This window comes from Vombatus ursinus, unplaced genomic scaffold (genome assembly GCF_900497805.2).
Source record: "Vombatus ursinus unplaced genomic scaffold, bare-nosed wombat genome assembly UNPS02014812.1, whole genome shotgun sequence".
NCBI classification, from domain to species: domain Eukaryota; kingdom Metazoa; phylum Chordata; class Mammalia; order Diprotodontia; family Vombatidae; genus Vombatus; species Vombatus ursinus.
The window spans coordinates 34,455,408-34,480,077 of NW_020954590.1; the positions used below are offsets into that span (position 1 = coordinate 34,455,408).

General features: G+C 37.5%; 2 protein-coding genes across 2 annotated transcripts in view; one reads left to right on the forward strand and one right to left on the reverse strand.

The window, feature by feature from the left end:
- Window positions 1–14,806, forward strand: part of LOC114054046 (transcription factor E2F5) — a 36,762-nt gene extending 21,956 nt beyond the window's left edge. The window contains exons 5-8 of the mRNA XM_027877108.1: window positions 2,183–2,247; window positions 4,449–4,716; window positions 12,331–12,375; window positions 14,306–14,806. Of these exons, the coding sequence (XP_027732909.1) occupies window positions 2,183–2,247; window positions 4,449–4,716; window positions 12,331–12,375; window positions 14,306–14,415 (488 nt within the window). The 3' untranslated portion in view covers window positions 14,416–14,806. The remainder of the gene's footprint in view (window positions 1–2,182; window positions 2,248–4,448; window positions 4,717–12,330; window positions 12,376–14,305) is intronic.
- Window positions 14,807–15,051: 245 nt separating this feature from the next.
- On the reverse strand, window positions 15,052–19,548 carry LOC114054047 (uncharacterized protein C8orf59 homolog). Its single transcript, XM_027877109.1, has 5 exons — window positions 19,463–19,548; window positions 18,284–18,400; window positions 17,415–17,528; window positions 15,497–15,610; window positions 15,052–15,207 (listed from the first exon to the last, which is right to left on the reverse strand). Exons 3-5 carry the CDS (start codon window positions 17,523–17,525, stop codon window positions 15,139–15,141), a joined length of 294 nt encoding a protein of 97 aa, XP_027732910.1. The 5' UTR covers window positions 17,526–17,528; window positions 18,284–18,400; window positions 19,463–19,548; the 3' UTR covers window positions 15,052–15,138.
- Window positions 19,549–24,670: the final 5,122 nt, after the last annotated feature.

Sequence of the window (24,670 nt, forward strand, 5' to 3'; positions counted from 1 at the left end):
AGCTTAAAATAAAACTCCAAAGTAACTCAATCAAGAATTTACTTAAGTTCAAGGTTTCTTGTTATTCAGACATCAGCTATCCCAACTACATCTATTTTTAATTGAAAATTTCCCTTACTATAAATTTCACAAACACCAGTAAACATGAATGTGTCCATCAAGAGAATTAATTGTATCTAAAATAGTGAATTCCTTAATGTACGATTGATATTTTCCTAATACTACCAAAGCTATCCTGTTTGTCTGTGTTTTGTTCAGAGATGCTCTCTTCTGTGTATTCTTTTCTTTTCTTTTCTTTTCTTTTTTTGGTGAGGCAGTTGGGGTTAAGTGGCTTGCCCAGGGTCACACAGCTAGTGAGTATTATGTGTCTGAGGCCGGATTTGAACTCAGGTCTTCCTGACTCCGGGGCCAGTGCTCTATCCACTGCACCACCTAGCTGCCTGTTCTGTGTATTCTTAATATTTTATGGATGCCTTTTTCTTTTTTATGCATCTCTATGACTATCCACCTTTGCAAAACCTCCCCTAAATAGATTGTAACAAGTATAGTTAAGCAAAAGAAAACACACTGGCCATTTCTGAAAATGCATGTATCATTCTGTAACTCTAATTGCAATCACCTCTCTGTTAACAGCTGGGAAGTATGCTTTTTTAGTTTTCTGAAATCATGATTGGTCATTACATTGATGACAGTTCTGAAGTCTTTCAAAGTCTAAATTTCATCTGCATTTATTTTCCTTGTATAAAGGCTTTTCCATTTTATAATCATAGTTTTAGAGCTGGAAGGGTCCTTAGAGGGCCCCAACTTCAACCTCTCTTATTTTACAGATGAGGAAACTGAGACCCACTAGCAATGTGGCTTTTCCACGATCCCGTATCTAGTAAATATCTGAGGAGAGATAGAAACACAGCTCCTACAAACTTCACATCAAATACCCTATTCTGTATGACATGTTGTCTCTCACTCTAATAAGAATTGTTCATTTTATATTTTATGATCACCTCTATCCTTGTTAAATTAAGAATTGTTTCCCTAACCATAGTAGTGAAAATTATCTCCTTTTTAATTTATTTACATTGTGGCCTTTTATGTCTATTTGGAGCTTGTTGAAGTATTTTATGTGGGATATCGGCCTAATCTCTGCCAGACTTCCAGTTTTACCAGGACGTTTTGTCAGATAAGTGGTCCTTACCCTGATAGTTGGTGTCTATGGGTTAACTGACTACTATGATACTAGTTTGGTTGCTTCTAAGTCTTGATTGTCAAATGTGTTCTACTGACCAACTCTCAGTTAGTTTTGATGGCTACTACTAGGTCCACTTCATTTTTATTTTTTATTATTTCCCTTGAGATTCTTGATGTTTTGTTCCTCCAAGTGAGTCTTCTTGTTATTCTGTCTAGTTCTGTAAAGTTACCCTCCTTGGTAATTTGATGTGGTACTAAATTTGTAAATTAATTTAGGTATAATCTGTTGGCACAGTCCAGCCATGAGTGGTTGGACTAGCAGCTAGGTGGCACAGTGCATAGAGTGCTGGGCCTGCAATCAGGAATCATCTTCCTGAGTTCAAATCTGGCCTCAGATGCTTACTAGCTGTGAGATCCCTGGGCAAGTCATTTAACCCTGTTGCCTCAGTTTCCTCATCTGTAAAATGAGCTAGAGAAGGAAATGGCAAACCATTCCAGTATCTCTGCCAAGAAAAAGAAAGCCTCAAAAGGGGTTACAAAGAGTTGAATACAACTGAAAAATAACTGAACTGAAACCATGAGTAATTAATATCTCTCTAATTATTAAGTCTTCATTTTGTAAAAATGTTTTTTGTTTGTAGTCAGATAAGTCTGGAACTCCATAATCTTTAAATAACTTTGGGATTTTTGATTTCATGTGTGAGGATGAGTGAGGCATTGAGGCAGATCCCAACCTCATCTGGCTTAGATGATCTTCAAGAGTCAAATATGTTATTACCCTGCAGGCATGCTGTTGGTCAGTCTCTCTATTTACCTTGGGTGGTACTTGGACAATAGGTATCTATTTTTGACCCTTTCCTGGAAAGCACGACTGTTCATTTTTGCTAGAGAGTAAGATCTCCTCAATGCATGTAGCAACTTTTTGGAATTAAATGAATATAAATATGATTAATGGGACCTAAAATTTTTCTTTTAATCTATTTATATTTTTCCCTAGGAGATACACTTCTTGCAATTCAAGCACCTTCTGGTACACAGCTAGAGGTGCCTATTCCTGAAATGGTATGTATGAATGCAATATAATATCTCTGAAAGGACAAATTTTTTTTAGCAGAACATGAACCTAGCAGTTATAGATTAACACCATAAATCTGCATGTCTGTATTGTTTCCATAATTATTAAATTAGAGAATCAGATTTTTGGGGGAAGTGAATAAAAGTCACTTAACATTTGACTACTCAGAAACTTACTGATACAGTTTCTTTCTTCCAAAAGTGAGTATTAGGAAATGAGTAATGATGTAAGGAATTAACTAAAGAGTTCATAAAATAATCAAGTCAATGAAAGATATTAAAATCCTGGACAAGGGGAGAGAAATAACAAATTTGTGTAGTAATTTTACCCTAAATAATAGTAACAATAATAATAATGATGATTCCTAACATTTATATAGCTTCTACTATGTGTTATAAACTGTGCTAAGTCTTTTTATGTATTATCTCATTTGATCCTTGCAACAACCTTAGGAAGTAAGTGCTATTACTATCCCCATTTTACAGATGAGAAAACCTGAATCAGACAGGTTAATTAAGTGACTTGCCCAGGTCACACAGCTGATGACTGTTTATCACTTATCTGTATCTATATCTATATCTGTCTGTATCTCTGTCTGTCAAATGTGTCTGGAAGTGTCAAGGGACTTGAGCTTTCATCTGGAGAGAGTGCTATACTCCTTGATCTGCTCATGTCCCTCCCTAAGGAGCTCGCCCTGTGTGAAAGGCTGCAGACCCACATGGCTAGTTCCTTCAGAAAACTGAGCACTCAAGTGGGCTCAGGCCCAAACCACAGTGACCTGGAAAAGACAGTAAAATTAGCACCTCAACCATAATGCTCCAGGAAGCATGGAGAGCCTCACTCCTCAAGAGTCCTGCTGTTTCTGGTCCAAGTCTCCCCAGAGATTCTCTGACCCCTGTACAGCAACAGTTGTGACAAGAATTGGGGTTCTCTCCTCTGAACCCATTCCTGCTTCCCTTGGACCTTCTGTCTCAGGCAGCAGCAACTCCTGGGCAGTGAGCGCTGGGCAGGCTCTGCCATGGGACCAGCCTGAGGGCCTGCACTGTGTACCCAGGCTGAGGGCTGTGTGTGAGGGAGGGTGGGGAGGGAGCTGTTGGTGTACAGGATGAAGTAAGGAGAGAAAAAAGGTGAACTCCTGGAAGGAAAGCTATGTTTACTATTTCTGGGGGGGAAAAATTCAGGTTTTCCTGACTTCAGACCTCATATTCGATTCACTGTGATGCCTAACTTATGGCAAATTTTATTTTTCCTTTGGATTTATTCCAAGATGGATTAAACTTAGTAAAAAGTAACAGTGTAATTATGTTGTTTATCCAGTATGCTCTTCAAATTTAATTAGCCTACATTAAGTCATAATATCTAGCTTTTTAATTCTCAAGATAAATATAGAAATAAAAATTTATATAAATATATAGAAATGTATATAGTGCACACGTAAATTGGAAGGTTTCATATTTATAACTTTAAGAAAATTAGAAAAAAAATAAAAGAAAGAAAATGAGTTGTTTTTGTGGTCTCAATGAGAGAAAAAGTTTGACTTGTGATAAAGTAGCCCTCATTGAAGATGAAGTGTATTTTATTTTTTCATTGTGATTTTAGTAACTTTAAACTTAAAACATAGTTTTAAATAAAGTTTGAATTCATCAAAAAAAATGTTGAAGTCTATAGATAACTTTAAAGGGGAGGTTAGATTAAGTATGTGTCTTGTTTTAGGAGCATATCTGAATACATCAGGAGAGTTAAAATTATTCATATTGGAGATGTAACAGTTGGCAGAATTCCACATTCTAGAGCTCATAATCTTTTATAATGCTGTAGGCAACCTTTTAGCTCTAGGCTTTATTATAATAGCATTTAATACTGTGTTCTGCACACAACCCTAACTTTAACTGACTTGGTAACATTCATTTTTTTCTTGGCTAAACTTAGTTATAATTCCTGCTACCTTTGTTGTGTTTTGTATGTGTTAGGGTATTGTGAAAATGGGTGTTTATCCCTTCTGGGAAAGTTGCCATGTTACTAAATATATTTCACCTAATTCCCCACCTCATCTCTTTCTGAAAACAATATTAATATCAATCTTCTACTGATTGCTGGTATGCTTTTGTCTTTTATTACAAGAGCAAGTTCCAAGATAATAAATAATTTAAAAATTTTATTTTTAAACAAAATCATTTCAACTTCAAAGGGCCAGAATGGACAGAAGAAATACCAGATCAATTTAAAGAGTCACTCAGGACCTATCCACGTGCTGCTTATTAATAAAGAATCCAGTTCCTCTAAGCCTGTGGTTTTTCCTGTTCCTCCACCTGATGACCTCACACAACCTCCTTCTCAAGTCCCTTCCCCAGTGACTCCACAGAAACCTAATACAGAGACCCAGAATCTGCCTGAACAACACACTTTTACCAGAGGGCAACATCTCCAGCAGACACCAGTTTCAGACCCACCCTCAGGTAAGTTTGGAGCCTTTGGGTTTTGTTGTTTTTTAAGGTAAGTCAAGAGGAGGAAGAGAGGCATCAAAAAGCATGATAATTACCTTAACTTGTCAATTAACAGTAAAAATTCATTATTTAAGCTGTAGGAGGCATTATACCAAATATTTATTCAGTAAGCATTTTATTAAATACCTTCTCATGCTTATTATTACACTAAGCATTGTGAAAAGTACAAAATAAGTATTAGAAACAGACGCTGTTTCAAGGAGTTCTTACAGTTTATTTGGGGAGGAAATATATGCTTCATCCAAGTAGAGAACAAATCAAATTTATATGTAAGCAGTCATACAGTAGCTTAGACTTTATTTACATAGCTATTGTAGAAATTCAGAGTGAAAGAGAGGTGATTATTGCCCAGGTTATTCTTCCCTTCCTAAGTTTACATTTTTTGGTATTCTCAAACTCCATAAAGAGAAATAGAAAGGCAATTCTTTTTTCCTCAATTGCACGAAATCTTCAGAAACACTAAAAACTACTGAGATCTGAGTTCAAAGCAATTAGCAATCAAGAACTTCATCCGTCTTAAAAAGAGTGAAGAAAGTCATTCGAGTCCTTCATATTATTTTGAATGTTTCACAAATTTCTCTTACTCAGCTCCTTTGGGTTTAGAAATAGCAGCTTTCCTCAGAGATGTGCTTTGACTTTTCAATGCTTTAATAACCTAAAAGTGCCTCGGGGTGGGGAACCTGCAGCCTCAAGGCCATATGTGGCCTCTAGGTCTTCAAGTGCGGCCCTTTGAGTGAATCCAAACTTCACAGAATAAATCCCCTTAATACAAGGTTTTGTTCTGTAAAACTTGGACGCAGTCAAAAGGCTGCACCCAAGGATCCAGAAGGTCACATGTGGCCTAGAGGCCAAAGGTTCCCCACCCCTGGTCACTAGTTATGTGTTCTACTTGTCTGTCTTGGATTGAACACTTTTTTATTCACTTAAATATTTAGTTCAGAATTCAGTGACCCATATTTCGAAAGAAGGATTAGCTACATAATTTAAAGATTTCATGGTTTAGGTGTTAATGGTTGATAAATGCTTTGAGACCTTCCTGGTTGGGAATTTTGTTGCTTCTAATAGTTTCCTAATGGGATGATAAACAAAGATGCTGGAGTTTATACACTTCCTTGGGGGGATAGGTCATTGAAGGCTGGAACAATATCATCCATTCCCTCATTCTTGAGAATTTCCATAGTATGTAATATATTTCCCTACACAGAGTTGGCATTCAGTCAATTTTCATTGATTTCTAAACTTAAAAATACAGTCGATACTTGCTTCTTCCTACCAACAGAGGATTACAAATAATTAAGACAGTTGTGTACCCAATCACTTACATCTGGCTATAGAATGCATGTTTATATTTGCATTTAAGTATGTATTATGTCTAACATTCTAAGAAAAAGTTCAAATGAGGAAGCCAAACTTCATAGCCCTTGGGAAAGCCAAAACTATAAGCAACTCAGGAGCTTGGAGCCAATTGCTTTCTTCTGCCTCTCTGCTTACTTCATTATTTCATTTGCTGACCATGTGCTTATTAAATGCCTATTACATGCAAACTATGTTTTAATAAATTTATTTATCTTTAGTTTTCAACATTCACTTCCATAAGATTTTGAATTCCAAATTTTCTCACCATCTCTCCCCTCGCCCCACCCCAAGACAGCATGTAAATTGATATAGGCTTAACACATACATTCATATTAAACCTATTTTCACATTAGTCATGTTATAAAGAAGAATTAGAAACAATAGGAGAAATCATGAGGAAAAAGAAACAAAAGAAGAGAGAAAGTGCACAAATAATATGCTTCGATCTGCATTCAGACTCCATAGTTCTTTTTCTGGATGTGGACAGCATTTTCCATCATGAGTCTTTTGGAGTTGTCTTAGACCCTTGCATTGCTAAGAAGAGATAAGTGTATCAAAGTTAGTCATCACACAATGTGCCTGTTTGTATGTAGAATGTTCTCCTGGTTCTGCTCACTTCACTCAGCATCAGTCCATATAAATCTTTCCAGGTTTTTCTGAAGTCTGCCTGCTCATAATTTCTTATAGCACAATAGTATTCCATTACATTCATATACCACAACTTGTTCAGCCATTCCCCAATTGATGGGCATCCCCTCAGTTTGCAATTCTTTGCCACCACAAAAAGAGCTGCTATAAATATTTTTGTACATGTGGATCCTTTTCCCATTTTTATGATCTCTTTGGGATATAGACCTAGAAGGGGTATTACTGGATCAAAGCGTATGCAGTTTTATAGCCCTTTGGGCATAGTTCCAAATTGCTCTCCAGAATGGTTGGATCAGTTCACAACTCCATCAACAATGCATTAGTGTTCCAATTTTCTCACATCTTCTCCAACATTTATCATTTTCCTGTTTTGTCATTTGGCCAATCTGATAGGTGTGATATGGTACCTCAAGGTTGTTTTGATTTGCATTTCTCTAATCAGTAGTGATTTAAAGTATTTTTACATATGAGTATCAATAGCTTTAATTTCTTCATCTGAAAACTGCCTGTCCATATCCTTTGACTATCAATTGGGAAATGACTTGTATTCTTAGAAATTTGACTCAGTTCTCTGTGTGTTTTAGAAATGAGATACTGATTGTAAGAAATCTTTCCCAGTTTTCTGCTTCCCTCCTAATCTTTGCATTGGCTTTGTGCAAAAACTTTTCCATTTAATGTAATCAAAATTATCCATTTTGTGTTTCATAATGTTCTCTATCTCTTGTTCGGTCATAAATTCTTCTGTTCTCCATAAATCTGATAGGTAAACTATTCCTTGCTCTCCTAGTTTGCTTACAGTATCAGCCTTTATATCTAAATCGTGTACCCATTTTGACTTTATTTTGGTATACAGTATATGATGTTGGTCTATGCCTAGTTTCTGCCATACTGCTTTCCAGTTTTCTCAGCAGTTTTTGTCAAATAGTGAGTTCTTATCCCAGAAGCTGGAGCCTTTGGGTTTATCAAACAGTAGATTACTATAGTCATTGACTCCTGTGTCTTGTGTACCTAATCTATTCCACTAATCCACCGATCTATTTCTTACCCAGTATCAAGTAGTTTTGGTGATTGCTGCTTTATTGTACAATTCAAGATCTGGTATGGTTAGGCCACCTGCCCTTGCATTTCTTTTCAGTAATTCCCTTGATATTCTGGACCTTTTGTTCTTTCAGATTAATTTTGTTATTTTTTTTCTAGCGCTATAAAATAATTTTTTGGTAGTTTGATGGGTATGACACTGACTTACGTGCAAACTTTGGAATTACACTGAGAAGGGAGCAAAAAAGTCAGGAGTCATGGTTTCTTCCCTCAGAGATTACAGACTAATTAGTGAAACCAATGGAGAAAAACTAACAGGAAAATCATATACATAATAGTTGCTTAGTGGGAGGAACAAGCTGTGGATATTGTATGATTTCAAAAGTGGAGGAGGTCACTGTGGCTGGGCTGCTCAGGGAAGGCTTCCTGGAAGTGGGCTGTGAGCTAAATATTGAAGGACATTTAGAATGTGGCTAGGGAGAGAGTGGATGGGGGTAGGGCATTCCGGGCTGGGGGAACAGCTTAAGCAAAGAAATGGAAGCAGGAATACCCATAACATATTCAAAGGACAGAATGCAGACAAACTTGGACCGGGAATTATTCAACAAGTGTGTATTAAGTGTCTGTCACATGCAGAGTTTTTGTGTTTAAAAATAATAGAAAATAAAGTTGGAAAACTTGTTTGGACTTGTTCTAAAGGGCCATAAATGCTCGTTTAAGGAGTTTTGATAAGATTCTGTAGGCCGTGGAGAATCATTGAAGTTTTTTGAACATGATAAAAGCTGGGTTTAAGGATGATTATTTTGGCAGTAGAATATATGATGGATTAGTGCATATCAAGGCTGGAGATAAACTAGATAGATTGTTGGAGTCATCAAATTTTGAGTTGATTAAAGCCTGAAATAGGTTTGGACTATTAGGGTTCTTCACCTTTCTCCAGTAGTAATGGGACAAGAGAGGAAATGTTTGGGTTGACATTGGAAAGGGAGAGGTTGGTGAGAGAGAAGTCAAAGGTGATTCCAAAGTTTCAAGTATACTTGACTGGAAGAATAATGGAGAAAAGGGAATTCAGGAAATAGCGGTTTTCCCGGAAAAGGTAATTTCCTCAGTTTTAGATGTTTTAAATTTGAGGTGATGTTGGGGCATCCAACAGAAAGATACAGGTCTAATGTGTATGAGAAAAGTCATGACTATAGATAGATTTAGGGCTTGCTCAAATTAGAGCTAATAAAAATGAAATTATGAGTTGGATTAATTCTTTGAGGAAGGAACTAAAAGAGGCCAAGAACTGTGCTTGGGACAGAAATGATCAGAGTCAGCTGGAGAGTTTTAAATTAAGAAATGATTGTAAATTTCTGATTGAGAAATCAGAAGGGGGTAATTAAAATCATGTACCTGGATTTGCTATAGGATTAGAAGATCATTAAGTATGTTTAAGAATTCAGTTTCAAGTAGAGTAGTGGGGATGGGAATCCAATCACCATGGTTAAAGTTTTGCATACTTAGTAAATAAAACAAAAAGCCCCTTAACCCTTCCTGGTATTTATCTAGATAAATTTTAAATTTAAATAATCAGAGTCAGCTGGAGAGTTTTAAATTAATGATTTATCTAGAAAATTTTAAAGTCCTTCCTTGAAAATAATGTGGGAGCTATCAGGAAGCTTCTTCCTTCTTAGTCTCCAGTTGGTAGCCTGGGGAGTGAGCTGTAACAAAGATAATGACTAAGTCATCCCTGATTTTAAAAGCTGAGCAGCAGCAATCTGATTTCACCCCTCCCATTTCCACTCAGGGAAGGTGAAAGGTTTATTGGCAAATTCCATGAGAATTTGCTGCATCTTCCTCAGCCTCACCTCCTGTAAACAATCTTTGTAACCTCAAACAACTTAAGGAACTTTTAGTAGATTTTAATTTAGAGACAGGTTTATAGATGTCTGGTGCACTCAACCTTGGCCAGATTTGAGACAAACAAAAATTGTCTAACCTAGTTTTTTTTCTAGCAGTACAGCTCTATCATGCTTCCCTTCGGTGTTAATTGTATTCTCAAACCAAGTCATTTGACATAGCGAAAAATGATGAGCCTGGAGATAAGAATCTGTCCTGTTATCTTTTTCCCCATTATCCTTATGTTTAAACAGGAGAAAGATACAGCCAATTCTTTAATTTTACAATATGGGAAAGGGGATCCATTTCATAAAATGACCAATGTAGGTCATTTTAGTTTATTAGCTTTTATCCCCTAAGAAGTGTTGCTGCCTGCAATTTGAATTTTTGCATACTTCCCAGCTACCCACTAGTGGGAGTGGTTATGAGCAATGAAGGGATACTGTTGTGTAAGGAATACTACTACTGTTGTTGGCAGACAAGGAAATGAAGGAGAAAAGGAAAAAAGATGGTGGAAATCCATAAACCAGATCTAATTAGTTCATGAATAACTGAATCATCACTATATTATTTTGGAATAGAAAATGCCACTATTTGAACACTGTGGCTTGAATACTCAAAAAATACTGAATTCCCTAAGGTTCACTGCTGTTATTAATGAGAATTTGGTGCTTTGGATGAGTACAAAAGTCCCTTTGTAAAGTAGATGGAAGTGTGTATTCTGCTATGTTCTCTTCCCCTCTTACCTACTCAAATCAAATCCCAATTCTTAGGGGGAAAAATAGCATCTTTCTTGGTTTATCTCTAAAAACAGCCTTGCAGCTTCTAGTTTTCAGAGCACTCCTTTCCTTATTCCCTAGGCCTTTATACAGTTTGCATTGCCAACCAGATATCCTACCTGCAGAACTGTAGCTACTTGTCCTAAAAGAAGCTGTGCTTTGCTTCCAGGTTTCCCCAAGGAGATGGTAATAGAACTGGAAACAAATTCCAGACCATCAACTTTCCAATCACTATTATCACTGTTCTAGTTACTATATGGGAATAAAAAATGAACTTCAAGTTTAGAGCACTACTGAGTAATATTCCCCCCACCCCCTTTTTTTTCATTCAGAAGAAAAAATCTACAGAGCTGTCCATCCTTCTATCTAACATAATACTATTTTGCTCCTTAGCTAACTGGTATGATGGAAAAAACAGTGGACTTAAGAGTTGAAGGACCAGGGCTCCAAACCTCTGATACTTACTACCTGTGTAATCTTGGACAAGCACCTAATCTGTCTTCCAGCTCTAAATTTGGATTCCTATGAGAATTAGTATTCTACTTTGATTTTTCTTCTGGGTATCTTTACTTTCTTCAATACAAATCTGCCCCATTACAGGTAAACTTGTTACCTACTCAAATTTTCAGACTAGCTACATTATTTGCTTTAGTATGATATTGTAGGTTAACTTTAGCAGATGTGGTTCCTACCCCATTTGGCTAGGCTTAACAAAGTTCTAGAAGTATGTTAGCAAGATTCCCAGGGATGGGGGCAAAATTGTCTTTACTGTCTGAAGGTGAGAAGGCCTAACAAGTCGGGGAAGTACAATAAGTTAGATTTTAAACAAAATTAGGTTTATCTACGTATCTCCAAAAGCGGAACTAGCCAATAGTTTATAATCCTTTACTTCTTATTCAGTTTAGTCTTCTGAGTTTTCTTCCATGGAGATGTCATGGATGTCAGTGGGAAGAAGATTTTGCATCATTGAAATATACCTCATAGTCACCTGTGTTAAAATGTATAAAGTGAGGGATATAACTTGACTGTTACTACTTTTAATGCATGTTTCAACTCTCTAGTGCCTTTTATTTTGCTTTAGTGTTACTTAATGAAATATTCACCTACTAGTATGTTAGCCAGTAATTAGTATGTATGTTTCAGGTCCATTTCATCTAGAACCCTGATCTCAGTCATCCTCAAACGGTTGATTTCCCAAAACAGGATTTCTCCCACTTATCTGGTGATTTATCAGCAAAGAGTTATACAGAAATTTAGTTATCTCTGGCAAAGGTTTTCCTTTGAAATATGTTATAAAACTAGGAAGCAAAATTCAAGTGAATTTTGGGGAATGGAATATCCACAACTTAACACCATACATAATAAAACATTCTTGCATTGTTTAAAAGTTTTCTTTAATTTTTTTTTCTCTTGAGTCTGGGCCTATCTCACCTAGGCTAGAAGTCAGTAATCACTTTTGGGCTTGGCTTTGACCTGCTGTTTCCAACCTGGTCTGGTTTGCTTCTACTTGGGCAGCCTAGTTTCCCTACCCTGACCCCCACAACTTGGGTATCACGACATCATATCAGTACAACAGCTTAGAGCTTCCAAGCTCTAGTGATCCACCTAGCCTCAGTCTCCCTAGTAGCATGGACTGCAGGAATGCAACAACATTCCCAGCTCAAGTGGAATTTTCTTAAAGCAAGAGTCAGTTAACTCAAAAGTTCTAGTATTTGAACCTTGCATAATAATGGAGTTGCTGATTTGGCTACCTCTCATTTACTTATCAATAGCCATCTTTCACGGTCATTGGATACTAAGTGAAATGCAACAAATTAATTTGAAATATAACAAAAAAAATCATCATATGCTTTTTTTTTGACAGGCTCTATTAGTGGTGATATCATTGATGAATTAATGTCTTCAGATGGTAAGTAGCCTAAAATCATTACTATCTTCAAATAAATCTATAGAAGTGAACAATTCCAAAACTTCTGTGAATTATTAACCCTTAATGTTTAACTTGCTGTGACTATTCATGAAAATGTTGCATTAATATTTAATTGCTCCTAAAGTCATAAGCATGTGATGACTTTAATTCTATATATATTTTTTGGATATGGCAGTTATCAGGGAACATTTCTCACATTTGCTGACCAAACTCTCATTTGTTGGCCCTGTGTGTAACCTTGTTTCCGCCCTAAAGAGCAGGAGGTATGGAGAATAGCAGTAGCATGAGTCAATGACATTAACAGGTAATCTGAAACACATGGGTCAATAATTCCTTCCAAAGCTTGCTCTAGAGACACATTGCCAAATCTGAGTTTTCTCTACTTTCATTTCCCTGTTAAGCAATAAAATGCCCCACTAGAAGGTAGGGAAGAGAACATCCTAAGATTTTTCCAAGTTTAAATAATTCTAATATTCAGCTGCCCTTTGTTGCAGAATAAAGTACTTCAAAATTGCAAATCACTATGCAGATGTAAGGCAGGGACTGAACCTGTGATGGTAACTTTTCCTAGATCAGGGAACCCCCTTTGTTAATGCAGATTACCTTTTCTGCAACTTACATTCTTAGTGGTTTAAGACCTGGACGTTAAAGTGACTTGTACAGTCACACAGCCAGCACTGCCAGAGGCAAGAGCCAACCCACCTCCTCCTGACTCCAAAGACTAGTTTTCTATTCACTGGGTTACACTGCCTCTATAAAATACTATTATATCGCTTTACTTCCTATATTAATTTTTTTCCCTCCTTAACGAAGTGAAACACGCTTGCCCTTTGATATTGTTAGTGTAGCCATCTGATTATTCAGTAAAACATTTATTTTTCCTTTATTCAGAGCCCCATTCTGGATGATTAAAATCCTGGGACAAAAGTTAAAGGCAGTTTTTGTGTTGTATTCTATGTGATTTATAGTAGTGTTTACAGATGGTTTCTGCTCATTCTAATTTTTTTTTCAGGACTTAAAGGGTGGCAAACTTCATAGGATCATAAATTTAGAGCTCAGAAGGGACTTTCGAGGCCCTCTAGTATAAACTCATATTACAAATGAAGAAACTGAGACCCAGAGATTGACTTGCCCAACCAAGGTCACATGGGTGGTAGAGTTGGAATTTGACCTTGGGTTTTCTTAACTTTAGATGCAAAACACTTTCCATGTACCATGCTGCCTTTATGGATGTGTGGATACATTTCATACTAATACCTCTCTGTTACCCATCCATAGAGCAGTGAAATCATAGTCAAGGCTTTAAGACTTTGGGACAACCAGTTCAACAGTTGTCCTTTTCAGCTATAGTCACACTGCTACCTAGACACTTGAGCTCCTATTTAATACCTACCTAGGAGTGGGTGGTGCAAATCCCAGGATAGTAACTGATACCAATATGAACTAGTGGATCACTCAAGATGTCTGGTTTAGTAAAACATTTGTTTAAAGTCATAAAAGAACAATCCCATAAGTGCAAGTTCACATCGGAGTCAACTGGGGGAAGGTGGTAGGAAGCAGGAGGCACTGCTTTTAAAAATAATTTCATGCCCATGAAATAAAAATAACTGAAATGCAAACCTCCCGTTTCATAGCAAGGACTTAAGTTTGCAACACCTTCACTTACTGATACCTAATCAATGCATCCTTCTCAACACAAAGAGTAAACAGGACTGACAGATTTTATGACATGCCATAGTATGAGGGGAAAATGCTTTATATAAACTTCAACATATTGTTTAAGCGTGAACTAGACTTGGTGCCAAATATGCTTCTTCATTTCACTGTATCATTTATGATGTATTCATATTTTGCCCTCACTTATCCTGAAATTCTTGTTCCCCTTAAATCTGAATGTATTCTCTTACAGTGTTTCCCCTATTACGGCTCTCTCCTACCCCTGCTGATGACTACAACTTTAACCTGGATGAAAACGAAGGAGTGTGTGATCTCTTTGATGTACAGATACTAAATTATTAGATTCCACGAGAACTATTTGGCCTGTTATCTACCTCTAACTATATAACATCCTAGATGAGTTCTTCATAACCTAAGTATTTAAAATAATGAATGTAACAACTTTTTTAGTTTGCTCTGGGAGTATTTTTCCTTTTGTTTAATTATTTACTTCACAAAACTGTACCCGAAAGAACAAAAGGGCTTTGATCTCTTCAGGGCAAAAAGTGACTTTGCAAGTTTTTTGGTTTGGCTGGTTTTTTTCCCAGAACAAAATTACAGTTATAAAATTATTGTTGGGGAGGGAAGGGGAGTGGTTATCATATCATTATTATCATTATCATCATCATCCCAAGACCTCTTATTTTTCCCTTATGTGGGACCTAGGTCTCTTATCACTTAAACTATAATTTTATACCAATACTGCCACCAGCTGTCCATATTTTTCTTTATGTCCTTCTAGTCTAATTAGTTTTTCACTGCCATTTGCAAAATGAAGGATATAAACTGACACATGAATTGTTTCAGTGAACAAATTTTGTGAAGTGCCTTCTGTTTTAGCACTTTAAGTTTTTCACGTTTTGTTGACTTCTTGACATTCCACTTTCCTAGATTTTAGGAAAGCTCTCTGTAGTTTGCATTTAAACGTGCCAATGCCTGTACATTAACAAGAATTTTTTAAAAATAAAATTGTACAAACGCCAGTTTTGTTGTCCATTTTTTAGAATCCAAATGCTTCAATACATATTACAACTGAGCCATTAATCTTGTAGCATCATCCACACTAATTGTTTCACCTTCAGAGCACTGAGAAATCTAGGAGGAAAAAAAAGTTATATTAATATCAGACAAATCATTAACTTTTGTACATATTTCTTACTCATCTAATTTAGTTTTTTACTAGACATTACTTTAAAAGTACAAATGTTTAGAACCAAATATCCTTTGATCAATCATACATTTAAAATATGATAAATGATTAAGTACCAAAGTCTGTTTAAATTATACTTTGTAAATGAAAAATAGGAGAGAATGTAGAATGAAAAATGCTTGGAATTTAATCAAATTTCTGATGCACAATGGAAATTAATGTTATCAAACTTACCAGGTGCTTTGGCAATGGTTCAAGTGACAGCCTTTTTGAGAAGTGTGCAAGCTCTTTTTGGATATCTATGAATGCTGCATTTACAGTTCTAGCTTTTTCATTCACAATGTTTATCTTTTAAAGAAAAGAAAGTAAGATTTAATACCCAAACCCAAATCTGAAGTATATTAGCACTTTACCTAAAAGTTTACACCAACAAAGGTGGTTAAAACAATTAAATAACAATTAAACATTAAACAACTAACATTAAAACAATGAACTCATGTCTGCATTTTTTTTTTTACTTTTAGTTTAGTTTTGTTTTTTTTTCCCCCACTTATTTTTATTTCTTTTGTTAATGTCTGTATATTTTAAATGAAAGCAACCTGTGTATGTGGAGGAATTAATTGGTCATTTGATTCTCTGGTTTGAAAATACAGAGCTGGCTTTTCCTCTTTAAATAGGCTTTTCCTCTTTAAAACGAATTCCATTTCTTCCTACCCTAATTACTGTTTTTAGTAATAATTTGGCACATTTCCTGCATTAAAGGATGTTACAAGGAAAAAAAAAACATGGCTAGTGTGCTGGTTTGATTTACTTAACATTAGAAGGAACAGACTATGAATTGATGCAAAAATTTTATTGTAATTTTTACTAAGTTTTCATCCTATCCCTATTTTCTTTGCCTTAGGGATAAAAAAAAAAAATGCAGTTACAGGTAATAGAACTTGGTCCTTTAAAGTATTCTTTAAATTCTGGTCCTTTTATTATAAGTTAGCTGTTACTAAGAAGTGATAGCACATCTTTTACATCATCAATGAAATTTCTTTCTTTCAAAGAAAAAACTGCATAAAGTAGTTGAGTTCATTTGAAGTATAAAGCAATGAGTTTCACACAATACTCATATAATAGGGCTAGCTGGATTCAAAACTTCCCTACAGCTGCTAAGATTGGTTAACTTCACATGATTTAGTTGCTAAAAAAAAATTTTGATAGTAAACTCCTTAAGAGCAGTGACTTTTAAAACTTTTTTTTGTATTCCCAGCTAAGCTTAACATAATGCCTAGCACATAGTTGACACTTAATAAATATTACTAACTGCCTTCTAAATAATAAAAGTTCATGGGGAAGGGAAAGGTTCATTAAAAGAATTCAGTAGTAAATAGGACCAATTAGGATTAGAAAGAAAGGTGTTTATCTGCAAAAATTACATTAGAAACTAAAGCTACCTATTTTATCTACTTCAAAAGACTTTTGGTTTATACATTAAAAGAATTTGCTTAACAATATAACAGTTAAGTTTGTAGAATATTAACCTCTTCATCCCATCTAAAAGACTACTTCAAGAAGGTCAAAAACAGAAAGGTCTCATGTAACTAAATATTCAAGGTAGTACGTAATGTCAATATTATAGCAAATAAATGTAAAAGTGAATTTCCATCTACTGGGGAAGGACTAAGCAAACAATGGCATTAATTAATGTTAAGAAAAAAGATTTATGTGAGCCAACACAGAGTGAAGAAAGTAATTGGAAAAATGAGCACAATGACTGTTAACGGGCGGGGAACCTGCAGCCTAGAGGTCCCCCACCCCTGGACTACAACAATAAGACAAAACAATGCAGTTAAGTTATAAGGAATGATCTTGGTCTGGAAAAGATTTTTTTTTTAAACAAACCTTCCTCCTTTTATTGGAGAGAGGAGAGTATGGATATGGAGTGCTATGTGCTGTTAAGACACAATGTGTCCGCTGATTTTATTTACCTAGTTTTGTTTTTTTGTTTTGGGGAGGTTTTTGTGCTTAAGACTGAGAAATTCCTAGTGGTTTAAGAAACATGACTTGATTTAAAAAAAAAAAAAAAAAACAACTCTCACACCTGTCCTGTGCTTAATGAAAAAAGGATTGTAAACAAAATTATATTTACTTCTTTAAGACTCACCTTCTTAAGATTTGTGGTGACTGGTTTTGCTTTATTTTTGGCTTTCAAATTCTTGCTGGCAATATGAAAGACATTCTTGATCTTCTGCCCTTTCCCTTTGTTCTTCCCCATTGCCTAAGAAAACACAAAGAATTCTAAGCTATTCAGTTTAAAACTGAAAATCAATTTATATGTTTGGAGTGCCAAGTACAAACTGATAGAAGTAATCTACTTCTGATCATTTCTTAAAGTTGTTTTTAGAACATATATTTAAAAGACACCTCTTGGTATAACATTCCAAAAAGGCAATTCACTACCTAATACTAGAAAGGAAATGTTTGGATTCTTGCCTTATCTGCTTTAGCTGATGCTATGGACCACTCCATCTTTTCCCCAAGTATGTCTAACTCAGTAAGGAGGTTGGGGTACCACACTAAGGTAGAATTCATGAAACAAGGTCATTTCATAATTGTTTTGTTTGAAGTGAGGGAGACTGAATCCTTGGAAAGGGCTATTATTTCCAGAAATGTGATGTAAAAACAAAAAGGCATTGTAATAGAATTTCTTAGTCTCATACTACCTCTTCATTGTATGTACTATTGAGACTTCCCATTGACTTTTCATTCACTGTAAGATAATCCCCAGTTTACACTTTTATGTTATCTTACATGTATATAACCACTTATCACTTCCATGTTTGTCTCCCTCAGAATGTGAGCTCTTTCAGGGCAGGGACTCTCTTTTGCCTTTCTTTGTATCTTCAGCATTGAGCTCAGTACTTGACACATAGTAAGCCCTTAATAAAATGTTTTACTGGCAGTTTTTATGAGAAACTTATTATTGGACGATTCCCATTTTACCCCAGGAAAAAACTGAAGTTTGAAAAGTACCTATCTGGTTGGTGGTCGTTTGCTGATCATCCAAAAACAAGATAGTCTTAATGCTCCACTTTCTGCGTTTGATGGAATTCAATGGTTACCTCAGTCAGTTGAACAAAGTGGCAATTCCTGAAAAAAATAAAGGCATTGAGTTAATATTTAAATGTGACAAACTCCATTTTCTTTCTTTCCCATATGGAGTCGTCATCCTGCAAACATCCAGGCAAAAATAACTATCTTCATGTTCATCCAAAGTAGTACAAAAGCCACCCAAAACATGTTGCAGAAGCTTCAAGTATAGGTTTTTATATAGATTACAAATCTGGGAAAACCGACAGGGACCTAGAATTCACCAAGCTTCTGGGTTTGTGTACTGGAAAGAAAATTGAATTAGAAATAAAAAAAACACAAGAGGTTCTGTCCTATTCTGGTTGCTTGCTGTTGGGATAAATTACAACCTTGGCAGTCCTCAAGCTCTTCATCTGTAAGAGGGGACCGGGCTAATGGGATCAGAAAGGGTTCCTTGCCACACTGGAATTCTAAGAAATCCAAAAACCTAGAACCCACATGTTTACCCCACATGGTTCAATTTATACGAATAAGTGCCTCCTTGAAACAAGGCTGAAAGCAACTCCATCCTTACTTTGAACTCAGTGGGACTATATTTAACACGGAGAATTAACATCAACAAAGGCCCCCAAATTCACTATGACCACAGGATAAGCAGGAAAACCTCCAGTTTATTTGGAAAAGTTGCCTAGGCAACTCCTGCACTGATGACATCACAAGGGTTAGAGGTCGCCCCACCAGCAAACACGGTGTAAGCCTGCGGGCGCCCCCAGCGGACGGCTGAAATCCCTCTGTGCGGTCCCTTGCGGGGGGGGGGGAGGGGGGGTGGAAGACTCGGTCACCCTCAGTGCCTTGGCCCCCCAAAAAGCTACGCGTAAAGGGTGGTAGGAATGCTTGCTGCAACAATTTTGGGGAATTTGCCGGCCTGGCCCTTTCTAGGAGCAGGAAGGCTGGACAGGAGCCTCAGTTCCTCTCTGGGTAAAATGGTTCATCTGTGGTGGCCACCTGGGCTCCCCCCAGCTCCCGAGACCTGGCTCATGGCAAGGGGTTCCCGAAGCACAAGTGCACTCAGCTGTCCAAGCTCAACCCCGCTCCCAGCCGTACCATCAGCCCCTTACTGACCCGCAAGTCGTATCCCGGGGGCCACACCGAGGAACGCAGCAGCGCACGAGCAGCTCCACCAACCGGGTACGTACGCGGCGCACGCGCAACTCCCCGGCTGAACGCACCGGAGAGGCCCCGCCCCCAGGAGAACTGCCGCCCCAGCCCCGCCCTCAGGGGAGTTTCCGCCACGCTCAGCCCCGCCCCTCCGCTAGGACATCCGGTAGGTCTAGGAGACTCTACGGAGCCCAAGTCATGGAGACCTCCTCATGCTTCCCGGCAGGGGGCGCCCTTTACTTGAAAGCGTATCTGAGAGCGCAGGAACAAAACCGCCGGATCTGCCCAGATCTGAACAGCTTCAGACATCTGCCCCCAGCGGGACTGACATTCTCCGAGAGAACTGCAGGTGGCGCTGCTGCCCGCGCTTAGTGCCTGGATCCGGCTACGAGCTGGAGGGGGAAGAATTAAAAAAAGAAGGGAGAGCCCTCCAGGTGTTTTCAAGCGTGGGACCATCTCCAGTCATCCTGACCTATGTCTCCCCACTGGACCCTGATGGCTCCGGAGGAGAAAGTGAGGCTGGTGACTGCACAGCCCTCCCTCACCCAAAACCGATTCACTTGCATGTCGTGGCATCACCTTCCTCATGGCATGGTCCTCTTCAAGAACGAAGGACAAACAACAGCTACCATCATCCTCTAATTGTTTTGTTGTTGTTGTTGTTTTCCTTCTTATAAAAGTACCTTTGCAGTGAAATTCAGGAGACCTCGCTTTGTCACTAATTAGCTAAACAACTATTGTTAAGTGACTTTTTCTGGAGCTTAATTTCCTCTTTCTAAAGAAGAGAGGGTTAGACTAGCCAACCTCTTAAGTCATGGTTGTACTCTAAATTTTGTTTTCTGTACATTTGGTTTCACTAATCAGATCATAAGTTCTTTGAAGATTAAGTCATAGAGGATCATATCATAAAAGTTCTGTCCTTTCTGTCTGACATGCAGCTCACCCCAGTGCCAGCCCAGTATGTGAGGCATCTAAACCTTCCCTGACTACTCTACCCCATATTGTGCTCACCTTTCTTTACATTTAACACTTAACAGGTTCTGTCTGCACTCTGTGTCTTAATGTAGTATATGGACTGAGGCGCCTAAGCATTGACAAAGTTGGGTGCTCCCTGCATGGCTATTCCGCAGAGGCATGCTGGTAAACTTTAACAATAGACTCTCAGGAAAAAAAAATTTGCACAACACACTTTTAAGTTTAACCCACATTATGACCATTTTATCCACCACTTTTTTAAGTCTAGACTATCAATAAAACAATGAAGTCCCCATTTGTCGCATTTGGATTTCCAAAGTGTAAATGTTCACATTGAAAATTTTAGCATTTAGGATGAGCCGCTTCCGGGAGCCAAGATGGCGGAGTAAAAAGGTAGTCGCTCTCACCCTCCCCTATCAACCTCTGAAAACCCGGGAAATATCACCCCAGAAAAAACCCTGGAACAGCTGAACCAGAAGAAAGACAGGGTGCAACAGTGCGGTAGCCCAGGTAGCTAGAGGGATCAACGGGAAAGGCCCCTCTTACCCTGGGGGAAGGGGAGCAGTACGAAACAGGAGTGGCCCAGCCAGCTAGTGGAAAGACCCACTTTAGCACACCAGGAGGAGATTCTGGTGCCTCAGTATTCTACAGCAAACTGGTCTCCCAGTTCCTCAGCAAAAATAAGGGAAGCAGCACTACAAAGGGCCCCAGGCGGATAAGCACCTGGCACCATTCGTCTGAAAGGAGCTGAAGAAAGCAACCCAGAGGTGCCAAAAAGTTCCAGCCTTGTTGATTTCAGCCCAACACCAGGTAAGCAAGCTGTCAGAACCCTATAGCCTCCAACTGCCAACCTGGAGGAGATCCCAAAGCCCAGGTGGTCGAGCAGGCAAACACCAAAAGCTGTACCTCCGAGGGCCTCAGTGAGGGTGGGGTAACTGGTGGAAACCAGCTCAGAAAACCACCAGGTGCCTCAGCATTCTACAGCAACGAAGTCTCCCAGTGCCTCAACAGAAATAAGGGAGGCAGCACTGCAAGGGGCCCCAGGCAGATAAACACCTGGCAGAACTTATCTAAAAGGAGCTAAACAAAGCTAAAGGAAAGGAAAAGCAGGCAACCTAGATTTACCTGAAAGTCCCAGCCTTGCTGATTCCAGCCCAACACCAGATAAGCTGCTGGAACCCTACAGCCTCCAATTGCCAACATAAGAGGCCCCAGCACACAAAGCCAGTGACCAAGATCTAGGCTCCCAACACAAGAAGCTTGGGTCAGTGCCCTCTGCTCCCCAGTAGGAGAGCTTAATGTCTATAAAGGCCAGGGAATAAAGAAACACCATGAGTAAAAAGAAACGTACGATAGCTTCATATTATGAGAAGAGTGAAGATCAAGACAGAAATTCTGAAGAGGACAACACTGTCATCCAACCCACATCTGTAACATCAAAATGGAATATGAACTGGTCTGAAGCCCAAAAAGCCTTCTTGGAAGAACTCAAGAAGGATTTTAGAAGTCAAATGAGAGAGGTAGAGGAGTCCTTTAAAAGTACAATTGGCCAATTGGAAAAAAAGTACACTGAAGAAAACAAGTCCCTAAAACACACAATTGGCCAATTGGAAAAAAAGTACAATGAAGAAAATAAATCCCTTAAAAATACAATTGACCAATTGGAGAAGAAAGTACAAAATCTAACAGAAAATAACAATATGTTAAAAATTAGAATTGAACAAGTGGAAACTAATGACTCTATGAGAGAGCAAAAATCAGTCAAACAGAAACAAAAAAAATGAAAAAATAGATGAAAACGTAAAATACCTCATGCGTAAAACAGCTGACCTGGAAAATCAATCCAGGAGAGACAATTTAAAAATTATATGCCTACATGAAAATCATGATGAAGAAAAGAGCCTGGACAATATCCTTCAGGAAATCATAAAGGAAAACTGCCCTGAAGTCCTAGAACCTGACAGTAAAATAATAGAAAGAATCCACCGCTCCCCGCCTGAAAGAGATCCCAAATTGAAAACGCCAAGGAATATAATAGCTAAATTCCAAAATTACCAGATTAAAGAGAAATTACTACAAGCAGCCAGAAAGAAACAATTTAAATATCATGGAACCACAGTCAGGATTACACAGGACCTTGCAGCCTCTACATTAAAAGACCGTAGGGCATGGAACATGATATTCCGTAAGGCAAAGGAGCTTGGAATGCAGCCAAGGATTAACTACACAGTGAAAATGAGCTTGATTTTTCAGGGAAGGAGATGGATATTCAATGAAATAGGGGACTTACAAACGTTCCTGATAAAAAGACCAGAGCTCAACAAAAAATTTGATCTTCAGGTACAAGATTCAAGAGAGACATAAAAAGGTAAATGGGACAGAAAGATACAATATGTTGTTAATAAGGGCAAAATGTTTACATCCCTACAAGGGAAGATGGCACTTGCAACTCTTGAGAACTGTATTGTTATTATACCATGTTAAAGGAGTATACATAAAGCGGGTGGATATAAGTTGACTTCGATGTAATGATAAAAAAAAAATTTAATCAAGTGGGATAAATGGATCCAAATAAGTGGATTAGTCTGAGCTAAGAAAATGTACTGAGAAAGGAAGAGGCAGACAAGAGTGAATTACATTACAGGAAAAGACACAAAAACCTATTAGAGCAGAGGTAAAGAAGGGAAGGGGGATGAGCATTGTTTGAACCTTACTCTCATCAGATTTGGCTCAAGAAGGGAATAACATAATCAGTTAGGTATAGAAATCTAACTTGCAATATAGGTAGTAGGAGGGGAAAGGGGAAAGAAAAGGGAGGGGGGATAGAGGGGAGGGAAGAAGCAGTAAGGGTAAAGGGAAAGAAAAGGGAAAGGGATAATAGAAGGGAGGTGGGACCCAAGGAGGCGCTGGTCAAAAGCAAAACACTAGTGAGGGAGGGAAAGGAGAAAGGAAAAAGAAAAGCATAAACAGGGGGGAAAAAAGGATGGAGAAAAAGACACAGATAGTAATCATAACTGTAAATATGAATGGAGTGAACTCTCCCATAAAACAGAAATGTATAGCAGATTGGATTAAAAACCATAATCCTACAATATGTTCTTTACAGGAAACACATTGGAAAAAGAGTGACACATATAGGGTAAAGGTAAAAGGCTGGAGCAAAATATATTATGCTTCAGCTGAAGTAAAAAAAGCAGGGGTAGCAATCCTGATCTCAGACAAAGCAAAAGCAAAAATAGATCTTATCAAAAGAGATAAGGAAGGAAACTACATCCTGCTAAAAGGCACCATAGACAATGAAGTAATATCATTATTAAACATATATGCACCAAATGGTATAGCATCCAGAATCTTAAAGGAGAAGTTCAGGGAGTTACAGGAAGAAATGGACAGCAAAACTATACTAGTGGGGGACTTCAACCTCCCCCTCTCTGAATTAGGTAAATCTAACCACAAAATTAACAAGAAAGAAGTTAAGGAGGTGAATAGAACATTAGAAAAGTTAGGTATGATAGACCTGTGGAGAAAACTGAATGGGGATAGAAAGGAATATACTTTTTTCTCAGAGGCACATGGCAAATACACAAAAATTGACCATGTCCTAGGGCATAAAAACCTCACAATCCAATGCACAAAGGCAAAAATATTAAATGCATCCTTTTCAGATCATGATGCAATAAAAATTATATGTAATAAAGGCCCATGGAAAATACTTAAAAATAATTGGAAACTAAATAATCTAATCCTAAAAAATGATTGCGTCAAACAACAAATCATAGAAACAATCAATAATTTCATTCAAGAGAATGACAATAATGAGACAGCATACCAAAACTTATGGGATGCAGCAAAAGCAGTTCTTAGGGAAAGTTTTATATCTCTAAATGCTTACATACATAACATAGAAAAAGAGGAGATCAATGAATTGGGCATACAACTAAAAAAACTAGAAAAATAACAAATTAAAAATCCTCAATTAAACACCAAATTAGAAATATTGAAAACCAAAGGAAAAATTAATAAAATTGAAATTAAGAAAACTATTGAACTAATAAATAAAACTAAGAGCTGGTTTGATGAAAAAGCCAATAAAATAGATAAACCTTTGGTTAATCTAATTAAAAAAAAGAAAGAAGAAAACCAAATTACTAGTATCAAGAATGAAAAGGGTGAAACTACAACCAAGGAAGAGGAAAT